Consider the following 26,732-nt stretch of genomic DNA (forward strand, 5'->3'; position numbering starts at 1 on the left):
ACACCATTGTGGGTGTGAATGAGCATTAGAAGAAGGGAACCTCTATGTGAGAGAAACCTTGTGTGAAGAGCAAAGTATTGGTGGTGAGTGCATTGTGAAGGGAGTTGATTGCATCAACATTGAAGCATTGAAGCTGAGCTTAGAGACCTTCTTCAAGTCATCATCAACAATCTAAAGGTCTTGATCAACACTAAACTCAAGGGGGTACAACATTAATGAAGGTACTCCTTGCTGTTTTTTTTGAGTGAAAGAAACAGTGTGAAAAAAAGGTACAAATTGGAGGCTCCAATCACACTTGAGTGATTGTACATTGCCTTCATTGCTTTGGGGCTTCTGTAGCCCACCTCAGGGCGTCGAGTTTAGAGCCTTGGGCCTGCAGCAAACGCACAACAACAGCCGCCTACAATCAGTCTAACAGGTGGGGGTCTCAGTGTCTCAGTGAAGCTGAGAAGAGTAGCTGGTTGGAGGTCACCATTCCACGAATTAGGCCAAGCATCAGCAGCATCTTTGTGGGGATCTTGTAGCCCACTCTGCGCCGAATCGGCTGAGCCCAAGAAGCAGTAAAACCAGCGCATACAGAGCGTGTACTACATCGTCTTCTTCAAACAGATTTTGCAGAACCTTGCAAAGCAACTAAGTGCCTCCTTTGAGCCTATATAATCAAGAGTCTACTACTCACACCAAAGAGCTAGAAGAGAGCTAAGTGGAGAGTATAGTGCCCATGCTTTGTGTACTTGCTTAGTGATCAATATAGTAAGTGGTCCTTTGTGGAAATACTCTCCTCTTTGCATTTTCCATTGGTATATGTCTATGTGATGCATTTGTGGTGACCTTGACTATACTCTATTGCTCATTGGTTACATCTCATTATTATCTAAGTGGTGGCATGTGTTACTTTAGCGGTGTGAGATTGATTATGTGATGATCTTGTGCATTGCTTGATTCATTCAATAACTAAGCTCACACCATGTCTTTTAACAATTGTGGACCAATTGATAAAGATGGCAAGGTTTATCCCTACAAAGTCAATGGTAAAGAGCAATGAATTGGCTCAGCTCTTTGTGGAGCAGTCATATAAACTCTATGGGTTGCGTGAGGAGATTGTTAGTGCCCGAGATCCCAAATTCATTACACAATTCTGGCAATGGGGGCTTTCCAAATTGGAAATACGCGTGAGTATTTTATTTGAGTATTTCATCCTTAGCATCACAACTTGGATGGTAAGATGGAGAGGACTAGTCACTAACTAGACTATGAAGGATATGGTGAGGGCATGTGTCCAAGAGACGCATCTTATGAGGAGGTTAGTAGTATTTATGAGGAATGAGCTTTTTATAGCTTGTGGTTTATAGGAGGCTCATATAAGTGACTTTTGGAGTCAGTTTGAGAGAGAGCTTCTCAAACCTAGATCCAAGGTCCCCATGCGTACACCAGAGGGGTGTGTCTTTGCACGTGGAGCAATGTCTCGGATGGTGCTAACCTCCAGGGAGCCTGAATGGCTCTATGGTTGGGCGGTGAGCTAGATGCCAGTGCCTATATGTTTTCATTTTTGCTTAATCGCAGGTGTTTGCTAGACAGGGTCTTACAGAAATCCTCACATTCTGTACAGGAATGTTGAATTCTGACTCTGGAATTCTCTTGTACTAGCCTTGGTATAAGCCTCTCTCTTGCATTTGTTTAGGATGAATTCTGACTCTGGAATTCTCTTGTACTAGCCTTGGTATAAGCCTCTCTCTTGCATTTGTTTACGAATAGGCCTTGGGGAGCTGTCACTGCCTCTCCATGAGCCATGCTGTGTAAAATATGGAGGGCAACCATCATTGCCTTGTGACATTTCTCGGGAGTTATGTCACTGCCTTGTGATAGCCTTTCTTGCTTCTAATCAGATCAATGTAACGGAAAGCTTTTGAATATGTTATTTGAATGCTTTGCAGGCCTTTTGTGACGAGAAGGATCTCATGGTGAATTTTGGTAAAACCAAGATCATGCTACTTCCAATCAGGTCACACAGCGAGACAGTTCTTCACATTCTGAGGGATGAGGTTGAGCTTGTCAGATCATATTTATAACTCAGGTTTACCTTCACTGGCCCGATTTCACCATTTGCCCAGCCACCCAAGCCTGTTTGGCGAGAGGATATGCAGCCCTAGCCCGCTTGGAGAGACAATGCTTCAATGCTCACTTTCAAGAGTCCAATACTAAGCGTTGGCTTGCTCTTTGACACTCTGGTTCAGCTTGTTGTGATGTACAGGGCCCCTCTTTGATCTGTCACACCAGGAGATTAACTCCATCATCCTCCCAGACTTGAATCCTATTTCACAGAGATTGGACATGGTTGTCCCCACCAATAGTCAACAGCTATGTTGTTGTAACTCCTTGTTCCTTGGCTCCTAAGGCTTCTTTAGCTTTGTTGGCTTCAGATTATGCACAGTGGGGGAGATAGAGATAGAGGAGCACTACTTGTTCAGATTATGAGACATTGGTGAGATTTCACTTTAGTGAGAGTTTAAGCCATTGGTCGTGAGTGACGCATTTCAGAGACCAGAGATGCTGAAGTCATTTCACCTGCCATGGCTAACAATTCAAATTGGTCGTGAGTGACGCATTTCAGAGACCAGAGATGCTGAAGTCATTTCACCTGCCATGGCTAACAATTCAAATTCTAAGTCCGTATAATGCAAATGAGTAGGGACAAGATCAATGATACATTATGTTTGTTGATGGGGCAGGTGTGTCATCTGCCGTTTGGACTACGAGGATGGCGTCTCTCTCTCAACCTTACCATGCAAACATTCGTATCACGCTGATTGTATTAAGAACTGGCTTCAGATTAAAAAGGTAGATTTGTACCCATGGTATTGCTTTGAGGTTCACTCAAATATAACGTGTGCCCTTATAATGCATTTACGGTTTCACTTGCAGATTTGTCCAATATGCATCGCTGAAGTCATGGCGTGAGAGTATCCTCAGCGTTTGGTATTTTTTTGTCAGCTCAAAAGCTTTTCATATTGTAAATAAAATTGTGGGCCCACATTTGTTTATTTGTAAATGCAAACTGCACATTTTTTTCTTCGTGACACTTTGTTGTTGCAAGTTCTGAATGGACTTTCTTTCCTTACATCTATGTGATCTATAACTTCCAACTTGATAGATAATTTGAAATTATCAACATTTATATGCACATATATAATCTAGTTTTGCTTACACGCTATAGCTTGGTTGCAAGCATGGAAGCAGAGAAAAGCATGCCTTGTGTTATTAGAACAATTGAGACGATGAGCTGTTTCTTCATGAAGCTCACCATAAGGGAATGCAATACATTATATATGTATTGCATATCAAGATTAAAAATATCCACAAATGACACGCTTAAATAGTAGCTTGAGAAGATAATGGATCATTATCACACTGATCTATAGCTTGGGAGTGATATCCAAGTGGAAGTGGAAGCCAACAAGTGGAGGAAGCATGCCTCCCATAATTAGAACAGTTGAGATGATAAGCTGCTTCTTCAATGCGGCTCAACTTTGGTATTCTTACAGTAAGTCACATCAGGTAATGTGTTAGGCACACACGGGTGATACATGGAACTGTTGAAATTTAATCATCATCATGTGCTAATTGAAGGGAATACAGAATCGAGTTTTTATCATATGCATACATGTGTGTCCCAAGGGAGTGTCAATGTCAAGCTTTTGATGAAACCTGTTGCTAGATAATCTACACCCACCTTCTCATAGATCGTCCTTCTGACCCTCCTGATGTCTTTTGCTTTGCCATAGCTTGCTATTGCTAGTCTTTACCTTTCTCTTGGAGATTTAAAATTAGGCGTCTTCTGCTTTACGATCTTTTTATTCCGATTTGTGCTGATGAAATTCTAATGCATAGAACAACCTGATTGGATCATAAATTTAGACTCAAAAGTTTCACCCGTAGTCATTTCTCTTTATTTCTTCCGATCAGTTCAATCGTTTCGGATCCCATTCATTGTCATCTCTCCAATACCGTTGTGACTACACGAGTGACCAAAGAGTTCAGATGGATGTGATTATTGTAGACATACGTGGCATCTCCAGTACCTTTGTACCAACAGATGCATGACCAAGGAGTCGGGATGGATGTGCTTGTGGTAGGCATGCATGGCATCTCAGTACCTTTGTGACAACAGATGAGTGACAAAAGATTGAGATGGATGTGTTTGTGGTGGCACAGTATTTGGCATCTCCAGTACCTTTGTGACAATAGATGAGTGACCAAAGAGTTGAGATGGATGTGTTTATGTGGTAGACATGCACGGCATCTCCAATACCTTTGTGACAACAGGTGAGTGACCAAATAGTTGAGAGGGATGTGTTTATGGTAGACGTGTGCCATCTCTAGGATGTAACTCATTGATGGTGGCAGAAGGTGAAGTCATACCAGACGCTCTGGAGGAGTCCAGCACCATCTTTGTCGAGAGTTTCATACCTCAAACAAGCAAAGCTGAGCTCTTTTCACGTGGTTTTTTATATCCCAGAAGAAACTTATCATCCAGAGACATGCAGATCACACCAGAGGTTCTTATGAAAATCCTAAGTGCCAGTCCAGTATTTTTGTAAGTCTCTAAATTTTCTTTGGCACTTCAATAAAATTTGAGACCAGACAAGCATCAAACCTTGTACAGAGAGATGGAAATGGCTCTTGTATTCAAGGATGAGAATGGCTAGTTAACCACCTATGTCTCAATTTATGAGGCCATCATATGTGTTGTTGAGATACACTAGAGATTGAAGTAAGCAGATTCAAGTTAGTGTAGCCTCAACAAAGAACTTTGCAAGAGGCAAAAGAAAGATGCCACATAGTTTGAGGTTTGGTATATCTTTACAAACTTTTTTCCATTTGAAATTGAATTATAGATACAATCTATTTTCTTCAAGTTCAATAGGATCGGAAAATGCTGAGTATGTTCAAAATTCTGTTCCATATGCAATCAAAATTGGATAGTGCCAGTGATCATGTTCTTAGAGTAAGCTAAAAGTATTGATCATTCTTGTATAGAAGGATATAAATATTTCTACTTCTCTCTCCAATATCAAAGATGCTTTGTTATCAAAATTATGATAAGTTGTCACTTAGGTATTGTAGACCTTAGACGATTTTGAAACAAGTGAAAGATGTGGCATAGACTATGGTGTCCACACCTAGTATATTTCATTTTAGTCACTCGAAGTTGTATCTTCAGGACGATGATACGTAGTTTGGTTTGCTGTTTTTGCAAAAGCATGATCTAATTGATCATAGACTAGAGAAGGTCTTAGAATGAAGAAAGAAACTATATACATTTTTAGAGTTTCTTGTGGATTCAACTTGAAAAATGGAGTATAAGTTTATCTTGAGCTTGCTATTCAGGACAATGATTCTTAAATAGGATTGAGAGTGCTATGAACTTGATAAGCAGGCATTGGAAAGCAAATACATGCCAGCATTGAATTTCACATCACTGTTTAGCATATTAAGTGTGAGCGCTTATTCATGATAGTGAAGTTGAGCGACAGTCATAATGCTAATGGACTTATTGATTTGTAGCATCAGAAACCAAATGGACACAAGGAGTGGTTGAGTATGATGGGGCTAGACATGGCTCAAGATAGGAGCTCAAGGATCACCAATATATGCATGGTTGGGTGGTTAACCTTCTCTATACAATGCTAGGGTTTCTTTATTTTGGATACTTGAGCGTTTTTTTTAAATCACAAGGAGCTAGGTTTTAGGCAGGAACGTCTCTCTATTTCTCTTTCGTGACATGACAGATTCCCTCCCTCTGTCTCTCATCTCAAGCACCTCTCTCTCTCTCTCTCTCTCTCTCTCTCTCTCTCTCGCAATACCTTCTATTTCTTTGCTATTACAGTTCTTGGAGAGACTCTACATATCTCTTATTGCAAATCATATCTTCTTGGCCTCATAGGCCATTTTGACATCTTGCAAACCTCTCTCTCTCTCTCTCTCTCTCTCTCTTGTTGTATGTATATTTTGCCTTCCTCCCTCTCCAACCTTCCTCCTCTCTCTAACATCACCATAGTCCCCCCCCCTCTCTCTCTACACTAGTGTGTATGAATGTGCATGTGCATCTAAGATCTACTATATGGTTTTGAAGAAATCCCTCCATCCCACACTCTAACAGAGGTACACACACTTGCATGGTCTATCAACAAAGTTCCACGGGATTTTTTTAAATTGAAGGTTTTCAACCATTCCTCACTTGCATCTAGCGGGACTCTAGTTATGGCCTCTAGTTAGTTGCTTAGATTTCATCAATGTCCTATGAACAAAAAGAGGCTTGCGAGCTAGAGGCATCCTAATTAGTCTCTTAGGCTGCATTGATGTGTTATGAAAGAAAAGTATCCTCTAATGCATAATCTATTAGGTAACAATGTGCTACTTCCTTTTGGTCATGCTAGGGAAGATAATGTATTTTTGTATTAGAAAGCCAAAGAGCATAATCTTGTAGGTGAAAATGGATAAATGAGTACCCTTGTCATGCTTCTAAAGGAAGATTTTCATGGTTTGACATCCAAGTTTGTGTTAATAATATCATATAATTTAAGGATTCCTTGTGAAACTTCTTCATAGAGTACCAAAATCCTTAAAATAGAAGAGAGTTTTCTTCAATATGTAACTAAACTTCTCCACATTAATTTAGTAGATGCAATGTTATGAAGGGTGAGTATGGACCATATTCTTAAATCTACCATGTGCATGCTCTTTACTTTATGTACATTTATATGAAGATACTAATAAAAATGAGTGATAACTTTATGTAATAATGTGAAACTTAATTACTAGCAAATTTTGATATGATTCATGGTTATAGATTCTCAACAATTAAATCATGTGCACACATAGAGAATTGCACCTTGGCTTCTCTCATTGTAATTTGTAGTGTCAAGCATGACCAATTTGATATATTGCAATAGAACTTATGTAATTTCTCAACATTTTTACTTGTATTCTATGTGTTTTTTTAGATGTGACCATGCACAAAGTGCATCAATACCCATAATTTTGGATTTCTTCTTTTCTTTTTATTGAAAAAAAAAGTGCCAAACTTGATAAGACAAAGATAGAACGAGAAACTTTCAAAAAGGTGTCCTCTACATTGTGCGGTTGCACCTTCATTATAACTCTCATTTGGGGAGGAGACAACCCCCCCTCCCCAACCCTCCCTAACGTCAAGTGCAAGGATGCTCAAAAAAATGCACCATGATCTCAAAGTACCATGATCTCAAAGTACCATTGACTAGAGGAACCAATGCATAAATTATACACAATCATAGAACCTAGTCACACACGAAGTGAGAATGAGTGTCTGTCGTCATACTAACAACCTTAGACTTTCTTCTCAATAATTGGATCCCTACTAGGTATCCCTAGCTTATGGAAAGACTATAGAGGAACCAACCCTTGTTGAGTCCTCAAAAGAATTCAATAGTCGCTCGTGTGAATAACTAACCCGAATAGCAGGAAGAATGGAAGAGAATAGCCAAAGTCCCTTTTAATAAACTATAAGAAAAGACAATAGCAAAAGCAGAATCTTCACAATGCAAAGCACTCAATTGCAAAAAGAACTAAAGAGTATTATCTAAGACCGTCTGATATCTCAAAGGGACCCCACAACAATCCGAGAACAATGTGTCCTCAGTTTGTTGTCCACGAACACACACAAACGCGATCACCTACTAGCCCGCACAACCATGCATCTTACTTGGAAGGAGTACCAAGTCTTCATAAGCTATCTCCTAACCATCTAGCCACATTTGGCCCCACCATGTAGTGTGTCTAAACTGGGAACTACCTGGTTCCCCGGTTCTCATCACAATGGCTACTCCTCATATAGGGTGCCTTACAAAATAGAGCACATCCCTATCACCCGCAATGACAACATGAGGATGGATGGAGCATTGAGAAAATGCTTTTTTAACATGAACTTGGTCAGTACTTTGAGAGTGATGACATGAACACACCACTCCTTGTTATTTATAAAAAGGGCAAAAAGTCATTACAATCTTGGAAGGTGGTGCTGAGGTTAGTGTTGTCATAAAGAAGTGCTAGGAGACTTCAAAACAACCATGTTTGAAGACACTAACCTATTGGTCAAATTAGTAAATATTACCAATGGAAGACCAATGACCCCCTTGTGCAACTTGAAGATGAAAACATTTTGCATGAGTTTTCATCACCCCTTTGTGATGATAAACTTGACTCAACAACCAAGTTCCTATGACATCATCTTAGAATGCCCATACATGTTCATGACTTGGATTTATCATAGAAAGTGTGACCAAGTAAACCTCCAAACGTGGAAAGTTCATCCTACCACTCTATCTTACATGGAAGGAAAGGAAGTTTTGTTTTAAGCATACCAGAAAGGAAGTTTTTCATAAGATGAGGTACTCCTTAAAAGGGTATGGATGAGGTACTCCTTAAAAGGGTATGGATGGGCCATGACTACTACCAAATCTAGTAGGAATCAAGAAATGGTATCATTGCAATAGTCTTCTTAAGAATCTTAGTTGAACCTATTTCTTCTTCACAACATTGGCTTGATTTTGCCTTTTAAGGTTTAAGCTTGTTGTGCAGCTCTATCACGATCCTCCTTTTTACGGCAGTTTGCAAATTTTGAATCTCCTTCTGTATATCAATGATTCTCCTGTGAGCTACCTCTCTTCCACATGCTTTAAGAGCCTCCCTTCTGTAGGTGTATCACATCCCTGCTCTACAGGCGTTTGCAAATGCCATGATTCTCCTTCCTCTCGTGCTTGAGCTACCTCTCTTTCACACGCTTTAAGAATGATTCTCCTTACTCGTGTGCTTGAGCTACCTCTCTCGCCCTCGTATCTGACATAGTTGCATTCCAAAAATATTTAGGGAAAAAGCAGCTCAAATTTTGGATTTGCCCAAATTTACCAAATTCTTCTATGAACCAAGAGTATATGAACAAGGAAACACTACATTTGAAATAGGCATTCTTGGGTAGGCTTATATTTTCTGATGGAAGTAAAATAGGGTGGATCACTAGTGGTCAGGAGGAAGCAAGTAATGAGGTAGTGGTGAGAGAGGAAGGGTACCTTGGGTAGATTCATATCTTCTAATGTCAGCAAAATAGGGTAGTGGTTACACCTTGGTGGATAGCTCTCATCACAGTATGAAGAGGTTTGACAAGTCTTGCTTGCCTTGTAGTGGGTCTAGTTAGAGAGAGATATGCCAATACAAGACCTTTTCTTAGCATGGGTCACATGATCCATCCACCCTTTCCATTAGCATGTTCCATGATTGAAGTTCCGTACCACTAATTTTTTCCCCTTTCTCCCATAGCCTATTTTCATAACATTCTCCATACCACTAATTTTTTCCCCTTTCCCCCATAGCCTTTCATAGCATTCTCAATATTATCAAAGTCTCCCATTATTATGATCACATCCTAACAATTTGAGCTATTACTATCTCGCATTATCGTCATAACATTCTCAACATTTACTATCTCGCATTATCATCATAACATTCTCAACATTATTGATGTCTCCTATTATGATCACATCCGGACATGTTGAGCTAATGATGTCTTACATATGAACTCTCCTGAACATAGTATAAGAAGCATAAAAATGGAGAAGATGTCTACTATATGTCCTTTAACATTAACATGCGCTTAACCCATCCATTTGTTGGTTATCAATACTCCATCCCCATATTGTATTGTTGAGGCACCAGGTAGTTCATGTTTATATGGCCCCCCAATACAAAGAGTAGCCATGCCATGGTTGAGCAACACTGGCACCCACAATCACTACGTTCACACAAGGTGGCCTAGGAGACCAAATGGTTGAAAGATGCCATCAAAACTCCCTTCGCACGAGCACACGATTGTTGGGCTTTGCTATCTTTTGTATTACTTCAGTAATACAATATTCTTCTCTATCTCTATTATTACATAATTTGAGTTTTAAAGTTTTGTGTTGCAAAAGATCCTTCTTCTTGTGAGTGTTCTCTTTTTGATATTGCACATTATATGAATAGAGCTCCAACTTGGTATGAAACTTCTTTGCTAATTATTATCTACTAGCACTCTTAGGAGAAATGGCATCTTCTGTAAGTCCTCACCCACCATCACTTGGTGTTGATAGAAAGCTTATTAATGACACCGATTCTCCTCATTGCAAGGAAGTTCAAGCTTAAGGATATTCTTTCCTCGTATGAATTATGGGAATCATTGGTGTTGATGTAGACCCCTTACTATAACAAGGTAGATGGCAACCCTATGCTACCTTGTCCAAGCTTGGAGATGAAGGGATGTAGATGCCCTAGAGGTGTGTGCCATTGTCACTAGCATAGAAAATAGTGTGTTGACGATGGTTCAGCATGTCTCCACATATGCAGAAGCATGGGATTTGTTGCAAAGCTAGTACGAGACCACGAATCCTTGAAAATATAAAAATCTCAAAAATCAACATCAATAAGAGAATGAAGGTGATGCGATGGAGGTTTCTCACCAAAATCAAAGATATGTCTAACTTAGATGGATGCAATCCTCGACATGACATGTGCTCTCTGTGAATCTCGCTCATCATCGTTGTCTAAGGGTCCCTAATATTGCCTAAATATGAGTGTGCTCTCTTCGAATCTCACTCTCATCATCACTATCTAAGGGTATTACTGCCTAAATATGATAGTTTTGTTACATCTTTGAATGCTGCTGTCAAGCCTACTCCTCTCACATTTGAGGAGTTTAGCTCATTACCTCAGGTTAAGGAGATGTGGATACAGAGTCGCAACAATGTTGATGGCTTCACTAACATAAAGAAGGATCTAAGTCATTGAAAAAGGTTAAATGCTTTTACTGTAAAACAAGAAAGAGAACATAGTCAAATAATACAGGGAAAAGCAGGCAGATGCTAAGAATGGCACAAATCCAGTCACGCTACTGAAATAGAGTTGTTTATTGTTAATAATGAAGAAGTGTGCAATGAACATAGTCAAATAATAGAGGGAAAAGCAGACAGATGCTAAGAATGGCACAAATCCAGTCACGCTACTGAAATAGAGTTGTTTATTGTTAATAATGAAGAAGTGTGCAATGAGATAGCTAATGTTGCAGCACATGGTGATTCTTAGATCATCCAATAATGGGGCTTCTAGGTACATAACTAGTCACAAGGATTGGTATTCCTCCTACTAAGGCTAGTGGTAGATGAAGGGATGTAGATGCTATGTGGAGAAGCATGGGCTTTGTTGCAAAGCTAGTACGAGATCACAAATCCTTGAAATTTTTAAAATCTCAAAAATCATCATCAAGAAGAGAATGAAGGTGAAGCGGTGGAGGTGTTTCTTACCAAAATCAAAGATATGTCGGACTTAGATGGATGCAATCCTCGGTATGACATGTGCTCTCTCTGAATCTCGTTCATCGTTGTTGTCTAAGGGTCCCTAAATATGAGTCTGCTCTCTCTAGATCTCTCTCATAATCACACTATCTAAGGTTATTACTACCTAAATATGATAGTTTTGTTACATTTTTTAATGTTGTCAAGCCTACTCCTCACATTTGAGGAGTTTAGCTCATTACCTCAGGATGAGGAGATGTGGATGTAGAGTCCCAATGGTGGTGGCTTCACTCTAATATAAAGAAGAAGAGTAAGGATACTAAATCATGAAAAAAGGTTAAATGCTTTTGTTGTAAAACAAGAAAGAGCACATAGCAAATTAATACAGGGAAAAGCAGGTAGATGCCAAGAATGGCACTCTCAAAACCAATGAAAAATCTAGTCATGCTACCAAGATAGAGTTGTTCATTGTCAATGAAGAAGTGTGCAATGAGATATGTTGTAGCACATGATGATTCTTGCATCTCATCAGTAATGAGGCTTCTAGTAGGCACACGACTAGAAACAAGGATTGGTAGTCCTCCCTACTAAGGCTTGTGGGAGATTACATCATGGTGGTAGTGGGAATAACAATGCAAGGTGTCCAATCAAAAGTTTAGTTACTATTTCACTTATATCTATAGAAAGTTGTACAAAAATTCTTTCAAATGTTCTTTGGGATCCAGATATGAAGAGGAACCTCTTTTTGGCCATCGTAGATTATGACTTATGAGGTCACTTTGACAAAAATGGTGCAGTCATTCTTGATGGACATGCTAAGGACATTGTAAACAATATTCGAAGGAACTATTCAAAGGAACAACTTATACGAGGTATAATCTTTCGTTCGCAGCCCATGCCAATTCAAGTAGCAACAAATTTTGGCATAAGAGTTATGGACATCTCACTATGCATACTCTTTTAGAGATATAAAAAGGTAAGCTAGTTGAGCATTTGCCCACCAATTTCTGACAGTTCCGAGATGTATATGAATCTTACATGATTGGTAAGCAACATCAGAAACCCTTTCCACACAAAAGGCCATGCTCCCCTCTAGCTTATACAATGCTAATCTCTGTGTGGAAAGATGAGTACTATTTCACTTAGAGGTTCTTTCCAAAATTTTTGCATTGATAGATGATTACAATAGTGCATTTTCTTAAGAAAAAGTCTCAGGCTTTTGGAAAGTTTAAAGAATGACTTGCATTGGTTAAAACTGAGACATTAGAAAATTTAAAGCAGTCTAGAATAGACCGAGAAGGAGAATTCATGTCTAAAGGGTTTCAGCAAGGAAAGAGGCATAAAGAAAGAACTCAATACTACATATCAAAATGGTATTGTAAAGCACAAGAATTTCACTATTGCGTGGAGATGGCAAGGAGTATGCTTAATGGCAAGAAATTACCTAAATCCTTTTGAGCTAAGGTAGTTTACATGGATGTGTAAATTCTTAACATGAGTGCACAACAAAGGTCATCAAAGGGATAACTCCATTAGAGGCCCACTTGGATAAGAAACCTTCCACTGCACACTTGAAATTTCTTTGATGTGAATGCTATGTACATGTCCAAGATGTGTAAATTCTTAACATGAGTTCACAATAAAGGTCATCAAAGGGATGACACCATTAGAGGCCCACCTTTATAAGAAACCTTCCACTGTACACTTAAAATTTCTTTGATGTGAATGTTATGTACATGTTCAAGATGCTCAAAGAACCAAAATTGGATGCCAAAAGCTAGAAATGCATCTTATCAGATTACATCATGGAGCCGAAGGGATATCATCTCTATAGTGAGTTATGATGTGGTATTCTAGGAATAACTACGTCAAATGGAGGAGGAAATTTCTAAGAGACACTACATGGTGTAGGGGTATTTATCATGGTTGTGAAAACTAGCAAATCACTAACATTCGGTAGCCTCTTACAAATTTGACCGCATCTCCAAACAAAGTGGGCCACCACAAACTTGTAGTAGAACTTTTTTCGTAGTGGTGTCTACTGAGAAATGTCTACAAACTACACTAGAGTGGGCGTGTTCAAGGATGTCAATGTATTCAAATTCGTGAAGGCAACACCTAATGATTCTGTCTTGGCCCACTAACTTGTATAGTTGTCCTACCCAATCAGTTGGTAAAGGGTTGCCTTTTTGATAAGCCATCAGTTATTGGTAAGGGGTTGCCTTTTTGATAAACCATCATGCTGTATTGTGATTGAGGGGTCTCTTCTAGGGAAAGCCATAATGAGATATCTCTTTAGCCCATTTTGAAACTACGCAGAGTTTGAAGAGTGGGGCATTAGCTAGCTCTTCCCTAACTCCGATCGGTGGTTTTCCATCGAAAATGCACAATAAGTGATCGTTCGACATGCACATGCTATGAGCCTTTTTACAACTTTTCTACACGATTGTCCATTGGGGATGCATGTTAAGTGATCGACATGCACATACTATGAGCCTTTCTGCATGGTCACTGCATGAAATCAAATTCTAGAAGGATTTAGAGCCATCGGGTTATCCTACCCATGGCACAAGGCTTATTGACCAAGTAGAGAAGTGCCTGATGGTCTATGAAGAATACAAATTTGTTAGTATTACTTCTTCACAACATAAACCACTGAGAGTCCTTCTCTGTCCATGGTAGTGTAGTTATGTTCAGCGTTGGGCTATCAAAGCTAATAAGAAAATCCATGTTATGCTCTCTTGGTTGTGCCAAAACTTAGCCAACTACAAAAGCCAAGGCATCTATGTGTACATGGAAAATGATATCCTAGTTGGGAGATCATAGAAATGGCATGCTTGCTAGGGATTTCTTGAGAGTGTCATAGAACTTTTGACACTCATCCATCCACTCAAAAATGATAAGTGGCCTCTTGTACAAGGGTCTTGCAATGTCAACATATAGGATTATAAATCTTCTATAGTATCCAACATGTCTCATGAAACACTGGATGTCCTTGAAGTTAGTGAGCGGTGAAAGCTCAAAAATTAGCTTCACCTTGCTGTTTTATCAGTGGAGATCCCATGTTCAAAAAAAATGTGGCCCATTATTACTCTACACCTCACCCAAAATTGGCATTTGAGCGGGTTGGGGGATATTCGATATAACCTACATTTTTCCAATACCTTTCTAAGGCACCAAAGATGTACTTTCCATTTGGAATTAACACAAAGGTTGTCCACAAAACTCCCGAAAGGTATTCCTTAAATGCTATGTACATAAATATTTGGAAGGTGCCTGGGGCATTGGATAGGCTGAATGGCATAACTCTATATTTGTAAATGCTCCATTCTATGGCAAATGAAATCTTATATTGATCATTCCAGTGGTCTATTTCCACTTAGTTATAGCCTGAGAACCCATCAAGGAAGCTGTAAGCCTCCTTACTTACCACTTGTTCTAGCTCATGCTCGGTAAATATGGTAATGGGCACTCGGATCTTCTTATCTGCCACTCATTCTAGCACATGCTCGATAAAACGGGTACTTGCATCTTCCCATTTTTCTTAGGTACTATGACTATTGGGATATAGCTATTCCGTATCTCATAACTAAATCTAGCTTTGATGATGAGATTGTTAATCTTGTCCTTGACCATTCTGGAATACTTGGGATTCATTTAGTAGGTTCTATGCCTTGATGGCCATACTTCTTTCACAATGGGAATTGTGTGCATGACCACCTCTAGGGGTATGCCCTTCATGTCAGTATATTTCCAAGCAAAGCAGTCTTAGTATTTTATGAGTAGGTCAATGAGGTCTTTTTTCTTCTTTAGGAGATAGGTTCTATCTAATATATACAGGTTTGGGATCCTTGTGAGGTCCTACTAGATTGACGCCCTTAACTTCAATTGGTCCATCGTAAGATGTTCTAAGACTCCCATCATGGGTTCTTTTTGCCTTCTCAAATTATACAAAGCAGACACCCACATTATACGTTTTGAAATACTCAAACACTTATCTCAAGTCTTCACTTTATGGGCTCATTTAATCTTGTGGGTTCATCTCTGTGGCCATTAACATGACTGGAATTTCAGAAAGATTGAGATCTTTTTAGCCCCTGAATAATAATATTTCCATATTCTTCAAGGATCCCTTAGTACATAGTAGACTACATAAATACTATGCTCAGTGTTTCATAATTTGTACACAATACTTTAAGACTTGATTTATGAAAATGCACTATTTCTACATAGTATTTTCATTCTTGAATTATTGAGATATAGCACAAAATGTATAGAATCTTCAGTGGTGGTGTACAAACACTTGGCATAAGTCTACATGGGAGTCTATATGGCTTTGATGTAGTGAAGCTAACGGTCTTCACTCCCTCCCTGGAAAGATATAAGTCATCCCTTTTTGGGTCCCAAGTCGCCACCTCTTGTCACGGATATCGCCTTCAAATTTTGGCACACCTTACATTGCTGCCGCGGCTCAACATATATATACATATATATGGAAGTGATTTCCTTGCCATCTACCATAACGTACCTTGTGCATGTTCTCGTTTGGAAGGATGTCCATAGTTGTAAGAATGTGCATCCAAATTTTTTAATCTTTTGGCCTTGGAAGTGAGGCAAACTCCGAGCTTTCATATTCGTCATTCCTCATCTAACATTAGATGAGTAATATGAAAGCTCTCCTCTCCAATGGTTGAAACCACTAGAGGTTCAACGAAAGCTCACTAATGTTATTAGTGGTTATAGAGTCTTCAGTAAAAGGTCCAAGATGAGTTTTCCATGTTCATAGATTCACTTTGAGGGTTTCATTCCTTTTTCAAACGTAGATGTGGTCAATGTCTCAATCACGGACCATTCAGGTCTCTCTCATGAAGTATCAACCTAGGATGCAATCATAGGAATTAGGCTGTTGAGAAAAGTCCTCATCACAAAAGAGTGGTGGAAAATTAGGCTAAAAGTTTTAATTCTCAAATTTCATAATAGCCCATGGGTTTTGTTATGGCTCCATTAGCGAGCTTGACTATCAGGTTGGTAGTGTCCCCACATTTTTTACCACTGCTTGGTAATGATGCTGAGGGGGGGTGACTTGGTTGTCCTTGTATTTCACAGGGAGGATGACATTTATATATCACTATCAAAGTGACCCAGCTTATTCACCGGTACCTTTGGAAAGACTTGGTATATGGCCCCTCCCTTAGTGGGTGCATCATCCTCTAACTCATCCAAGGAGTTTTGAATCCGTTGTTGTTGTTCCATTCCTTCTTTGAACTTTCCATCCATCCAATCCTTTAAGTCCTTCCATAGGCTTAGACTTCCTTGGAGTAAGTCCTATCCATCCAATCCTTTAAGTCCTTCCATAAGCTTGGACTTCCTTGGAGTAAGGAGCTCACAAAAAATTGCACTTGGGATGAAAGGAAGGCGGAGAATCCAACTATGTCTCTAGGTGTCTATCCATTATCGCTTACATAAATTTCGGGGCCAGTAATGAGATGTATGAAATGTGTATAGGCCCTGTTGAGTGTGGTACTCTTTGATCATTATCCAAGAGTTTGGATAATGAGCAAAGAGCACCACACTCAGAGTCATCCTCTTACTCATCTAAGGAGTCTTGAATCGGTTGTTATTCCATTTCCATTTTCAACTTTCCATCCAAACAATCCTTTAAGCCCTTCCATAGGCTTGAAATTTCTTAGAGTTAAGGAGCTCACAAAAATTTGCACATGGCAGAAAAGAAAAGCAAAGAGTCCAACTATGTCTCTAGGTGTCTTTCCATTATCACTTACGTAACTTTTGGGGCCAATAATGGTGTGTGGAATGTGTATAGGCCCCATTAAATGTGGTACTCTTTGGCCATTATCCAAGAGTTTGAAGGCCATGGCCTCATAGCTTTTGTCCTTATCCCCTAGTTCCTATTCCCAAGTTTCCATGGGTGATGGGACGGATTGGTTCTTTCCTTAGTCTTCTTTTGAGTGAGGTGAAATTAGTTTCTACATTGGCATCCTCTCCAATGGTTGGGACCACTAGAGGTTAAACCTCCATTTGAGCTTGGCATGCTCTTACCAATTCTTGGGCTTCTTTGAGTTTGCTTTTTTCCTCAATAGGATTGGGATACTCTGTTGAATTCTTAGGTAGGCTGCTAGGGTCTATGACTAGTTCTTCCAAGTCTCTAGCAAGTTGGGGATTCACTTCTTCCTCCGAAGAGGATGACGTGATGTTGGAAATTGTATCCTCATGTGATCCCTCTTGAACTGCCACTTGATCCCTCTTGAACTATCACACGATCTTTCCCTTGTCCTATTTTCTTAGTCCTTTGTCTTTTGGTTTTAGGGATAACTCTAGCTTGCTTTGAAACTTTATCGGCTCTAGTAGGACTCATGCTAGCTTACGCACACTTTAATTACTAGGATTTGAAGCCTGTCCACCACGCAGCGGCTCTCCTCCTATTCTACATTCTAGTCACAACATTGAGAGGAACCATTTTTTGAAGCCCATCCCTGATGCTTAGCAAATTAACGCCCATCCTTGGTTTGTGCTCATGGGATGGACCTGGATTGGATGCTTTTAATGGAAAATCCTTATACATGTAGTCAATGCCACATCCTATGCAAAGTGGTACTAAAGGCTGTGGGTTGGCTAGCGGGGCTGCCATAGCCTTCTTGATGGGACACTTCACCCGGTGAGGTCCCTTGCAGTGATAGAATTGTAATGGCATGTAGGATCCTAGGGCATTGATGTCCCTCCCCCTACTCAATTGCACTACGTTAATATATACAAGGTAAACACTATCACCATCTTGAATGTAGTGGCTTAGGATTAACTTGGGGGACTCTGCACCTCCCAGTGCTTCTAAGTACCCTATTATTCCTTCTTCCTCCCCCTCAAGGATTTCTTGGGAGAAACAAGTGAATGTTGGTAGGGGTAGTTTTGGGGCTCTTAAGACTCCTCTTTGGACTCTGCACCTCCAGTGCTTCTAAGTACCCTATTATTCCTTCTTCCTCCCCCTCAAGGATTTCTTGGGAGAAACAAGTGAATGTTGGTAGGGGTAGTTTTGGGGCTCTTAAGACTCCTCTTTGGGGCACATACTACCCTAGGTGAGATGCGTTAGCAAGCATGGGTCTTGGCGGTGGAGCTAGTAAGGACAAGTGTTAGCCAAGTGAAGCTAGTGCAACTAGCAGTTTTGCTGCCTCTAGAGGCTGACTCTTGTAGCAATAAATATTATCATGGTTTGATGTCCTCATGCTATTATCATGGTTTGATGTTCTCATGCAATATGCATACTAGAGACCTCCTTGCTTTGATCTTTCCATGGTTTATTGTGGGGGCATTCTATGCTTATGTGGTTGGCATGGTAGCAATGGATATTTCCATGGTTTATTGTCCTCATGTAGTATGTGTACCAGATACCTCCTTACCTCGGTCTTATGTGGGGGCATTCCGTGCTTATATGGTTAGCATGGTATATTGAACACCAGACCAACTCATTTTTGGGGTACAAATGTGGTTGGTGGTTGGCCTACAGTCTTAGGTGTGGGGGCATTTTGTGCTTATTGGGTGGCATAGTATTTTGAACACCAGACCAACTCATGTACGAGGTACAAATGCGCTTGGCCTACATTATCTTTCCTTACCGTCGACCTTCCATTGCTCCATCATTTGCTACATAAGCATGACTGTTAAATCTTCTAGGGTGGATGCGGCATGTGGCTCTTTCCCTTTCACGCCGACCTTTGAAGGTACTATGCCAAAGGATGCTTCAGAATGGTTTCCTTCAAGGAGATTCCTTGAAGAAGCTCCCATGAAGTCTATGGCACTTCTACATCATGGCTCAAAGTTCTTACGCAGTACAAGGCATTATGCAAGTTCAAGTCGAGGATTCCTTCCAACAATCTCCTAGTTAACTGTTAGTCTCACAATACTTATCCTTGTTTTTAAGGTATCTCACTCTGTATATAGTCTCTGATGGATTCTTTCTCTTACTGCTTGACATAGAAAGCTCATTGACTAGGTTTCATTGAGTTAAATAGTAGGAGTACCCACTCTCTCTCTCTAACTCTCTTTAAGTCTCTCTCTCTCTCTTTAACTCTCTCAATCTCTCTTACTCTAACTCCCTATATTTCTCTCTCTAACTTGCTAACTCTCTCTCTAAATCTATCTCTAACTATGTCACTCTCTCTCTAATCATATCTTTAACCCTCTCTCTAGATATCTCTCTCTAACTCTCTCTTTCTCTCTCCAACTATCTGTAACTCTCACTTTCTCTCTCTCTCTCTCTCTCTCTCTCTCTCTAACTCTCTTTTTCTGTAACTCTCTCTCTCTCTCTCTCTCTAACACTTAGTCTCTGTCTCTCTAACACTTAGGCTCTCTCTCTCTCTCTCTCTCTCTCTCTCTCTCTCTAGCTCTCTCTCCCTCTCTCCCTCACACACTCTCTGTCTCTCTATATCTCTCTCTTTAACTCTCCCTTTCTCTCGAACTGGCCAATTGTCTCTCTCTCTCTCTCTCTCTCTCTCACACTCGCCTCTCTCTAACTTGCCTCATTTACCTTTTCCTAACTCACTCTCTAACTCCGTAACTCTCTCTCTACCTTACTCTCTCTCTCTCTCTCTCTCTCTCTCTCTCTCTATGTCACAGTCACTCTCTCTTTAACTCCCTCTCTCTCTATATATATATCACACTCACTCCCTCTCTTTAACTCTCTTTCTCTCTCTAATCTCTCTTTCTAACCCACTCTTAACTCTCTCTCTCTCTCTCTAACACTTACACTCTCTATAATTCTCTCTCTTTAACTCTCTCTATTTCTCTCAAACTAGCCAACTCTCTCTAACACTCACTTTCTCTCTCTCTACCTTTCTCTCACTCACTCACACTCTCACTCTCACTCTCTCTCTTTCTCTCTCTCTACTCACTCTCACTCTCTCTCTCTCTAACTCTCTTTCTAACTCTGTAACTCTCTCTACCTCACTCTCACACTTACTCTCTCTCTCTCTACCTCTCTATCTATGTCACTCTCACTCACTTTCTTTTTGTTGGATAAAATCTTTCTTTCTTCTTCTCTCTCTCTCTCTCTCTCTCTCTCTCTCTCTCTCTCTCTCTCTCTCTCTCTCTATCAAATTGGCTAACTCTCTCTCTATCTCTACCACACACTCTCTCTTTCTGTCTCTAACACTCGCTCTCTCTCTAACTTTAACTCACTCATTTTAACTCTTTCTTTTTGTCTTTCTAACCCTCTCTCTCTAACTCTCTAGCCCTCTAATTTATCCCTCTTACTCTCAAATAAGACACACACACACACACACATATACATAAATAGTAGAAGACACTCACTCTCTCTCGTACTCACTCACTTTACCTTACTCTCTCTCTCTCTCTCTCTCTCTCTCTCTCTCTCTCTCTCTCTCTCTCTCTCTAATAGCTCTCTCTTTCTCTTTCTACCCCTATCGTTCTCTCTAGCTCTTTAGCGCTATGTCTCTCTCACCGTCTCACTACATTTCTCTAGTTCTCTCTCTCTCTCTCTCTCTCTCTCTCTCTCTCTCTCTCTCTCTCTCTCTCTCTCTCTCTCTGTGTGTCTCTCTCTCTCTCTCTAACTCTCTCAATCTCTCTTACTACTCCCTCTATTTCTCTCTCTCTAACTCTCTAACTCTCTCTCTTTCTAAATCTCTATGTCTCTAACTCTCTCTCTCTCTCTCTCTCTCTAACTGTCTCTAACTCTCTCTCTCTCACTCTCTCTCTCTCTCTCCCTCTCTTTAACTCTCTCTTTCTAACTCACACTCTCTCTCTCTAACTCACTTTCTCTCTCTTTAACACTTTCAATCTCTCTTACCCTCTCTAACTCTCTCTATTTCTTTCAAAGTGGCCCACTCTCTCTCTCTCTCTCTCTCTCTCTCTCTCTCTCTCTCTCTCTCTCTCTAGCTCTCTTTTTCTCTTTCTAACCCTCTCTCTCTCTCTCTCTCTCTAACTCTCTCTCTTTATGTCTCTAATTGTCTAACCTTCTCACTCTCTAATCCTCTAACTCCCAAATAAGAGAGAGATATAGTAGTAGTAGTAGTAGTAGTAGTAGTAGTAGTAGTAGTAGTAGTAGTAGTAGTAGTAGTAGTAGTAGTAGTAGTAGTAGTAGTAGTAGTAGTAGTAGTAGTAGTAGTAGTAGTAGCAGCAGACATTCACTCTCTCTGTAACTCACTCTCACTAACTTTCTAACCCTCTCTCTCTCTCTCTAACTTTCTAATCCTCTCTCTCTCTCTCTCTCTCTCTCTCTCTCTCTCTCTCTCTCTCTAACTTTCTAACCCTCTCTCTCTCACCCTCTAACTTTCTAACCCTCTCTCTCTCACCCTCTAACTCTTGAATAAGATATAAATATAGTAGTAGTAATAGTATATAGTATAGAAGAGGAGTAATAATAGTAGTAGTATAGTATATAGTATATAGTATAGAAGAGGAGTAATAATAATAGTAGTATAGTATAGAAGAGGAGTAATAATAGTATATAGTATAGAAGAGGAGTAATAATAGTAGTAGTATATAGTATAGAAGAGGAGTATCTCTCAACTCACTTTCACTAACCCTCTCTCTCTCTCTCTCTCTCTCTCTCATAACTATAGTAGTAGTAGTAGTAGTATAGTATATAGCATAAAAGAGTAGTATCTCTATCTATTCTTTATTATCACTATTAGGCTTTACAAATATTCAAAAATCCATACTATAAGCCTTTTGACATCTTTAAAAAGAAGGAAATTCAAGAGCACATTTTGGTCTGTAAACAACAAATAAAATCAGAGAATTTGGGTCCACCTAACTTTGGTTTTTCGAAGACTTCAAAGGAAGAGTTTATCAAGCTCCTCATGCTGAGTATGTAATATACCTCGATAGACTCTTTTTTCGCTTACAACTTATTCTTTCTGCCCCACACTTGAACATGCCAACTCTTTTGTTGCTTACGAATTATTCTTGTTGCCCCACACTTAAACAAGCTGATAACTTTTTACAGATTACGGGTGAAAGCCATAAGTGCTACCATCATTTGAGAAATTATTTTTAATTCTGTCTATTTGCATATAAAGTTTACATTTAAAAAAAAAATCTAGTCTAGTTACATATCTTCCATCATGGCCACAAATCCTCACCCCCCTTCTATTAAAGAACAACTCTTAGTACTTGAAACCTAAATACCCGTAGGGAGATAAGAAGAAAGTTAGAGAACTGTTCAAACCACAGAAAGAAGAGTAGAAGTGAAGATTCCATAGATTCTAAGGATGATCAAATTCAGAGAACCATAGCGGGCTACCCTTAAAGCTCAAACTCCTAGAAAGGAAACTTGTATTAGCCGAAAAGCTTTTCAATTTCAGAATTTTGATGGGAAAAATAATGCACGCACTATTTTGTCTTGGTTAACCTAGGTCACCAACATACCACTACATGCACTGGCAACACTTATACCAAGTACCTTTTGACCTTTAAGAACCATCCAAGAGAAGATTCCAAATGGATACCTTGCCCTGATCTCACCCGTTCATATAACCAAATACGCAACTAAGGACTATTGCCAATCCGAACAAGAGGAACATTAGCTACATACCTCTATGGTCGATCGGGAATTCTTGTGACACCATTGTACTGCCTACAATACATGGGGTGACTCTACACATGGGTGATTTCCACGTATTCCACATGGATAGTATATGTATGATTGGTACTAACCTGTTATACTTTTGGGCCTAACTATTTGCGTTTGTTTTCACGCAAGGGAATTTACGTGTGTCGCAACTAACATTATTGTTTATTGTGAGTAGGTGTATGAGCAACAAGTATTCACATGGTTGTAGTGTATCTCCCATCGATGCTAGTGCATGGTTTAAGTGTGTCTCCCTTGGATAATGATCTATGCATGGTCAAGTTAGTCTCCTGGCATTTATGGTACATGCATGTGTCGCATGGCTCTATTTATTGAGCAATGATTCATACCATAATTTTGATTATTTTAGACTATGGTCGTGTGCCCAATATTTTGTATACATGTGCTAGCATTATACATATGAGCTAGCCATTATTTACACTTTAGTTTATTAGTTGTACTAAGGTTTATGGTCAGTTCATCTATTTTTGTGTGAACAAGCCCACTTTTGGAAAAGGTGTTGCCATATATATATAGGCAGTGATGTGTGCGAACACACTTAGGACCGCCGGGGCACTTTTTCCCTCTTTAGGAGGTTTTTTCCCCCGGCTTGTATATACGCCCATCCTTCTAGGGCTAACTTATTTTTTGTACATTGACACAATCTAATACACTTTGTGTTGTGTGCATTCTTGCTTCTTCTTCTCCAAGCTTTGTGTGCTTTCCTGCAACCCTAATTCCAACAATTGGTATCAGAGCAGGCATCGGCTCCCAGGGCTACGCCGCCAGCACCCTCCGACTCACGTTCTCCGATTGAGGTGAGTTTTCACGAGCGCTTGCAGGTCCCTATACTCTGCAAATAAGCCCATAGGGCTTAGCGTTCTCAGAATTAGCATCAAAGGTCGTTTCGGGCTCTGTTTTTGCATTTCAAGTTCTGCACAGGTGTTTTCGTCATTTTCTGCAGAAATTTTGACAGTGCAGTTTTCTGCAAAACAGGCATACGTGTTCTATTGTGGACCGTGCTACATAGCACAAGTTGTCTTCTGTTCAGTCTTTGCTTCATTATAGGTAGCTTTTGCATCAGTTTCAGTCAGTGGGGCCATGGCTGATAACAGCAATGATGTATTTCGCATGTTGTGTGCTGAAGACAAACTGGATGGAGACAGCAACTACCCACTTTGGGCATACATGATGCAGCATGTTTTGGTTGCAAAAGGAGTGTGCAACATTGTGCAGGGTACAGATGTACCTCCAGGTTCTGTGGATGTGGGATCTGTTTTGCAGGTTCTAGCAGCTCTACTGTTGCTGCTGTTTTACCCCCTGCTGAACAAGCTCGTTGGGATGGTAAAGATGCGCAGGCTCATGCCTTGATTACACTTTCTGTCAAACGTAACATCACCCCACATATTCATTCAGCTAAAACAGCAAAACAGGCTTGGGATATTCTAGCTGGTTTGTATGCAGGTCGTAACGAGGCAAAAATCGCTTACCTGCGTAAAGAGCTAGAATTGAAGATTATGCAAGAAGATGATGACATGAATGTTTTTCTTGCTGAGATTAAAGATCTCAAAGAACAGTTGATTTCTGCAGGTGAGATTATTCCTGATCATTCTCTTGTGCAGACTGTTCTTGATGCTTTACCTGAGACATATCAGACTTTTGCTTCCACATGGAGACTTCTTAATGAGGACCTCATGCTGTCAAGTATGATACTTTAGTCAACAAGCTCTTGCAAGAAGCGCAGTCCAGGCAAAACAGGGCCAGGCAACGTGCAGTTGATCAAGCATTAATGGCTGCCTAGCAGCAGAGAAGAAGTGGTAAGGCAGCCCCTTCCACTGTTTCTTCTCCTATTGGTAGGTCTGCAACTTCTTCTCCTTCCACAGGTAGCAACAATAAGTCTGAGAAGGCTCTTGATAAAGGTAAGAAAAAGACCAGGTGCAACTATTGTAAGGCAAGAAAAAGACCAGGTGCAACTATTGTAAGGCAAGAAAAAGACCAGGTGCAACTATTGTAAGGCAAATGATCATGTCATTAAGAATTGCCCTAAGCTAAAGGCTAAAGAGGCAAAGAAGAAAGAGTCAAATGCAGCCACAATAGCGGATGCTTCTACAAATGGAGATTCTGCAAATGTTGTGCAAGATACAGAATAGGCGTTTAGCGTGTATTGCCAGTATGACCCATCTGTACATGATGCATGTTTGGCAGTTTCTGTTGACTCTCATGTTTGGTATTTTGGCAGTGGTGCTACAAAGCACATTACCTCGCATCGTGATATGTTCACTTCTCTTGAGGCTGTCCCTAATGGGAATACTATCACATGTGCCAATAATGCTTCTTACCCAGTGAAGGGCGTTGGTAAAATTATGCTTACGGCTACAAATGGCAGCGCTTTCACACTTTCAGATGCTTTGTATGTGCCAGGGATAAAGAAGAATCTATTGTCTGTCTCTGCGCTTGCTAGACTTGGACTTGTCAAATTTGTGGATGACAGATGTACTGTTCATCTATTGTCTGTCTCTGCGCTTGCTAGACTTGGACTTGTCAAATTTGTGGATGATTTGACTTCTGGTGATACGATTATTGTATCTAGCACCTTGTTTCGTGGGCTGTATAGGCTCAATTCTTATGACAAGTGTGTGGAAGATTTAGCAAATGCAGTTTCTGATGAAAAGGCAGTTTCAGATGCAAAACTATGGCATGCTCATTTTGGTCATCTGAACTTTGCTAGTTTGTTGCGTTTGCAGAAATTTGATATGGTTGCTTCATTGCCCCCTCTTGAGGCACCATTAAAACATGTTTGTGAAGGCTGTATTTTGGGCAAAATGCAGCGTTCTGCGTTTCCAAAGGATGGTTCTGTGCGGGCCACTCGCAAATTGCAGCTTGTACATAGTGGTGTATATGGGCCTATGCAAACTCCGTCATTTGGTAAACACTTGTACTTCGTGACTTTCATTGATGATTACTCAAGGCATGCATGGGTATATCCACTGAAGGCAAAGTCCGAAGTGTTTTTGTGCTTCAAACAGTTTTTTCTTATGGTTGAAAATGTATCCAATTGTACTGTGGGCACCCTCCGTTCTGATCGAGGGGGGGAGTACTTGTCTAAAGAGTTTGATGCATTTTTGGCTAGTCGTGGGATAAAACACCAATGTACAGTGCCGTATACCCCTCAGCAAAATGGTGTTGCTAAGAGAAAAAACAGGTCACTTATGGAGATGGCACGATGTACGGTCAAGAGCCGAGCTTTGCCACATGCGTTTTGGCTTGAGGCTGTCATGTGTGCTGCATATGTACTCAACAGGTGTCCCACTAAGGCCTTGCAATCTATTACTCCATACGAAGCTTGGCATGGCAGGAAGCCTTCTATTGGTCACTTGCGTGTCTTTGGTTGCTTGGCCTATGCTTTAGTGCCTGTGCAACAACGCAGAAAATTGGATGATAAGGCTGTCAAATGCATTTTTGTTGGTTATAGTGCTGAGAACAAGGATTACAGATTGTATCATCCGCAGTCAAAGCGTATCTTGATTAGTCGAGATGTTGTTTTTGTGGAAGATGCTGTGCAACCTTTGTTATCATGTACCAAAGAGACGGGTGTGAGCTCACGGGATGTATTTGATACATTGTTGCCTCTATTTACAGGTGGGAATTCAAATGTAAGTCCTAATGAGGCAAATATTTAGCCTATGCAGATTTCAAACGACATCATAGATCAGCCTATTTCTGATGCAGATTTACAGGATGTAATTCATGAGGATAGGGCTGAAAATGAGCAGGCT

At 40.2% G+C, this 26,732-nt stretch overlaps 1 protein-coding gene across 1 annotated transcript in view; it reads left to right on the forward strand.

Annotated features, from left to right (window-relative positions):
* Positions 1 to 3,656, forward strand: part of LOC147605627 (uncharacterized) — a 56,286-nt gene extending 52,630 nt beyond the window's left edge. Inside the window, exons 7-8 of the mRNA XM_086793561.1 lie at positions 2,730 to 2,838; positions 2,923 to 3,656. Coding sequence (XP_086649687.1) covers positions 2,730 to 2,838; positions 2,923 to 2,958 — 145 coding nt within the window. The 3' untranslated portion in view covers positions 2,959 to 3,656. The remainder of the gene's footprint in view (positions 1 to 2,729; positions 2,839 to 2,922) is intronic.
* The last annotated feature ends 23,076 nt before the right edge of the window (positions 3,657 to 26,732 follow it).

The sequence above is a fragment of the Cibotium barometz genome, chromosome 59 (genome assembly GCF_041138505.1).
Source record: "Cibotium barometz isolate CiBa-2024 chromosome 59, ASM4113850v1, whole genome shotgun sequence".
NCBI classification, from domain to species: domain Eukaryota; kingdom Viridiplantae; phylum Streptophyta; class Polypodiopsida; order Cyatheales; family Cibotiaceae; genus Cibotium; species Cibotium barometz.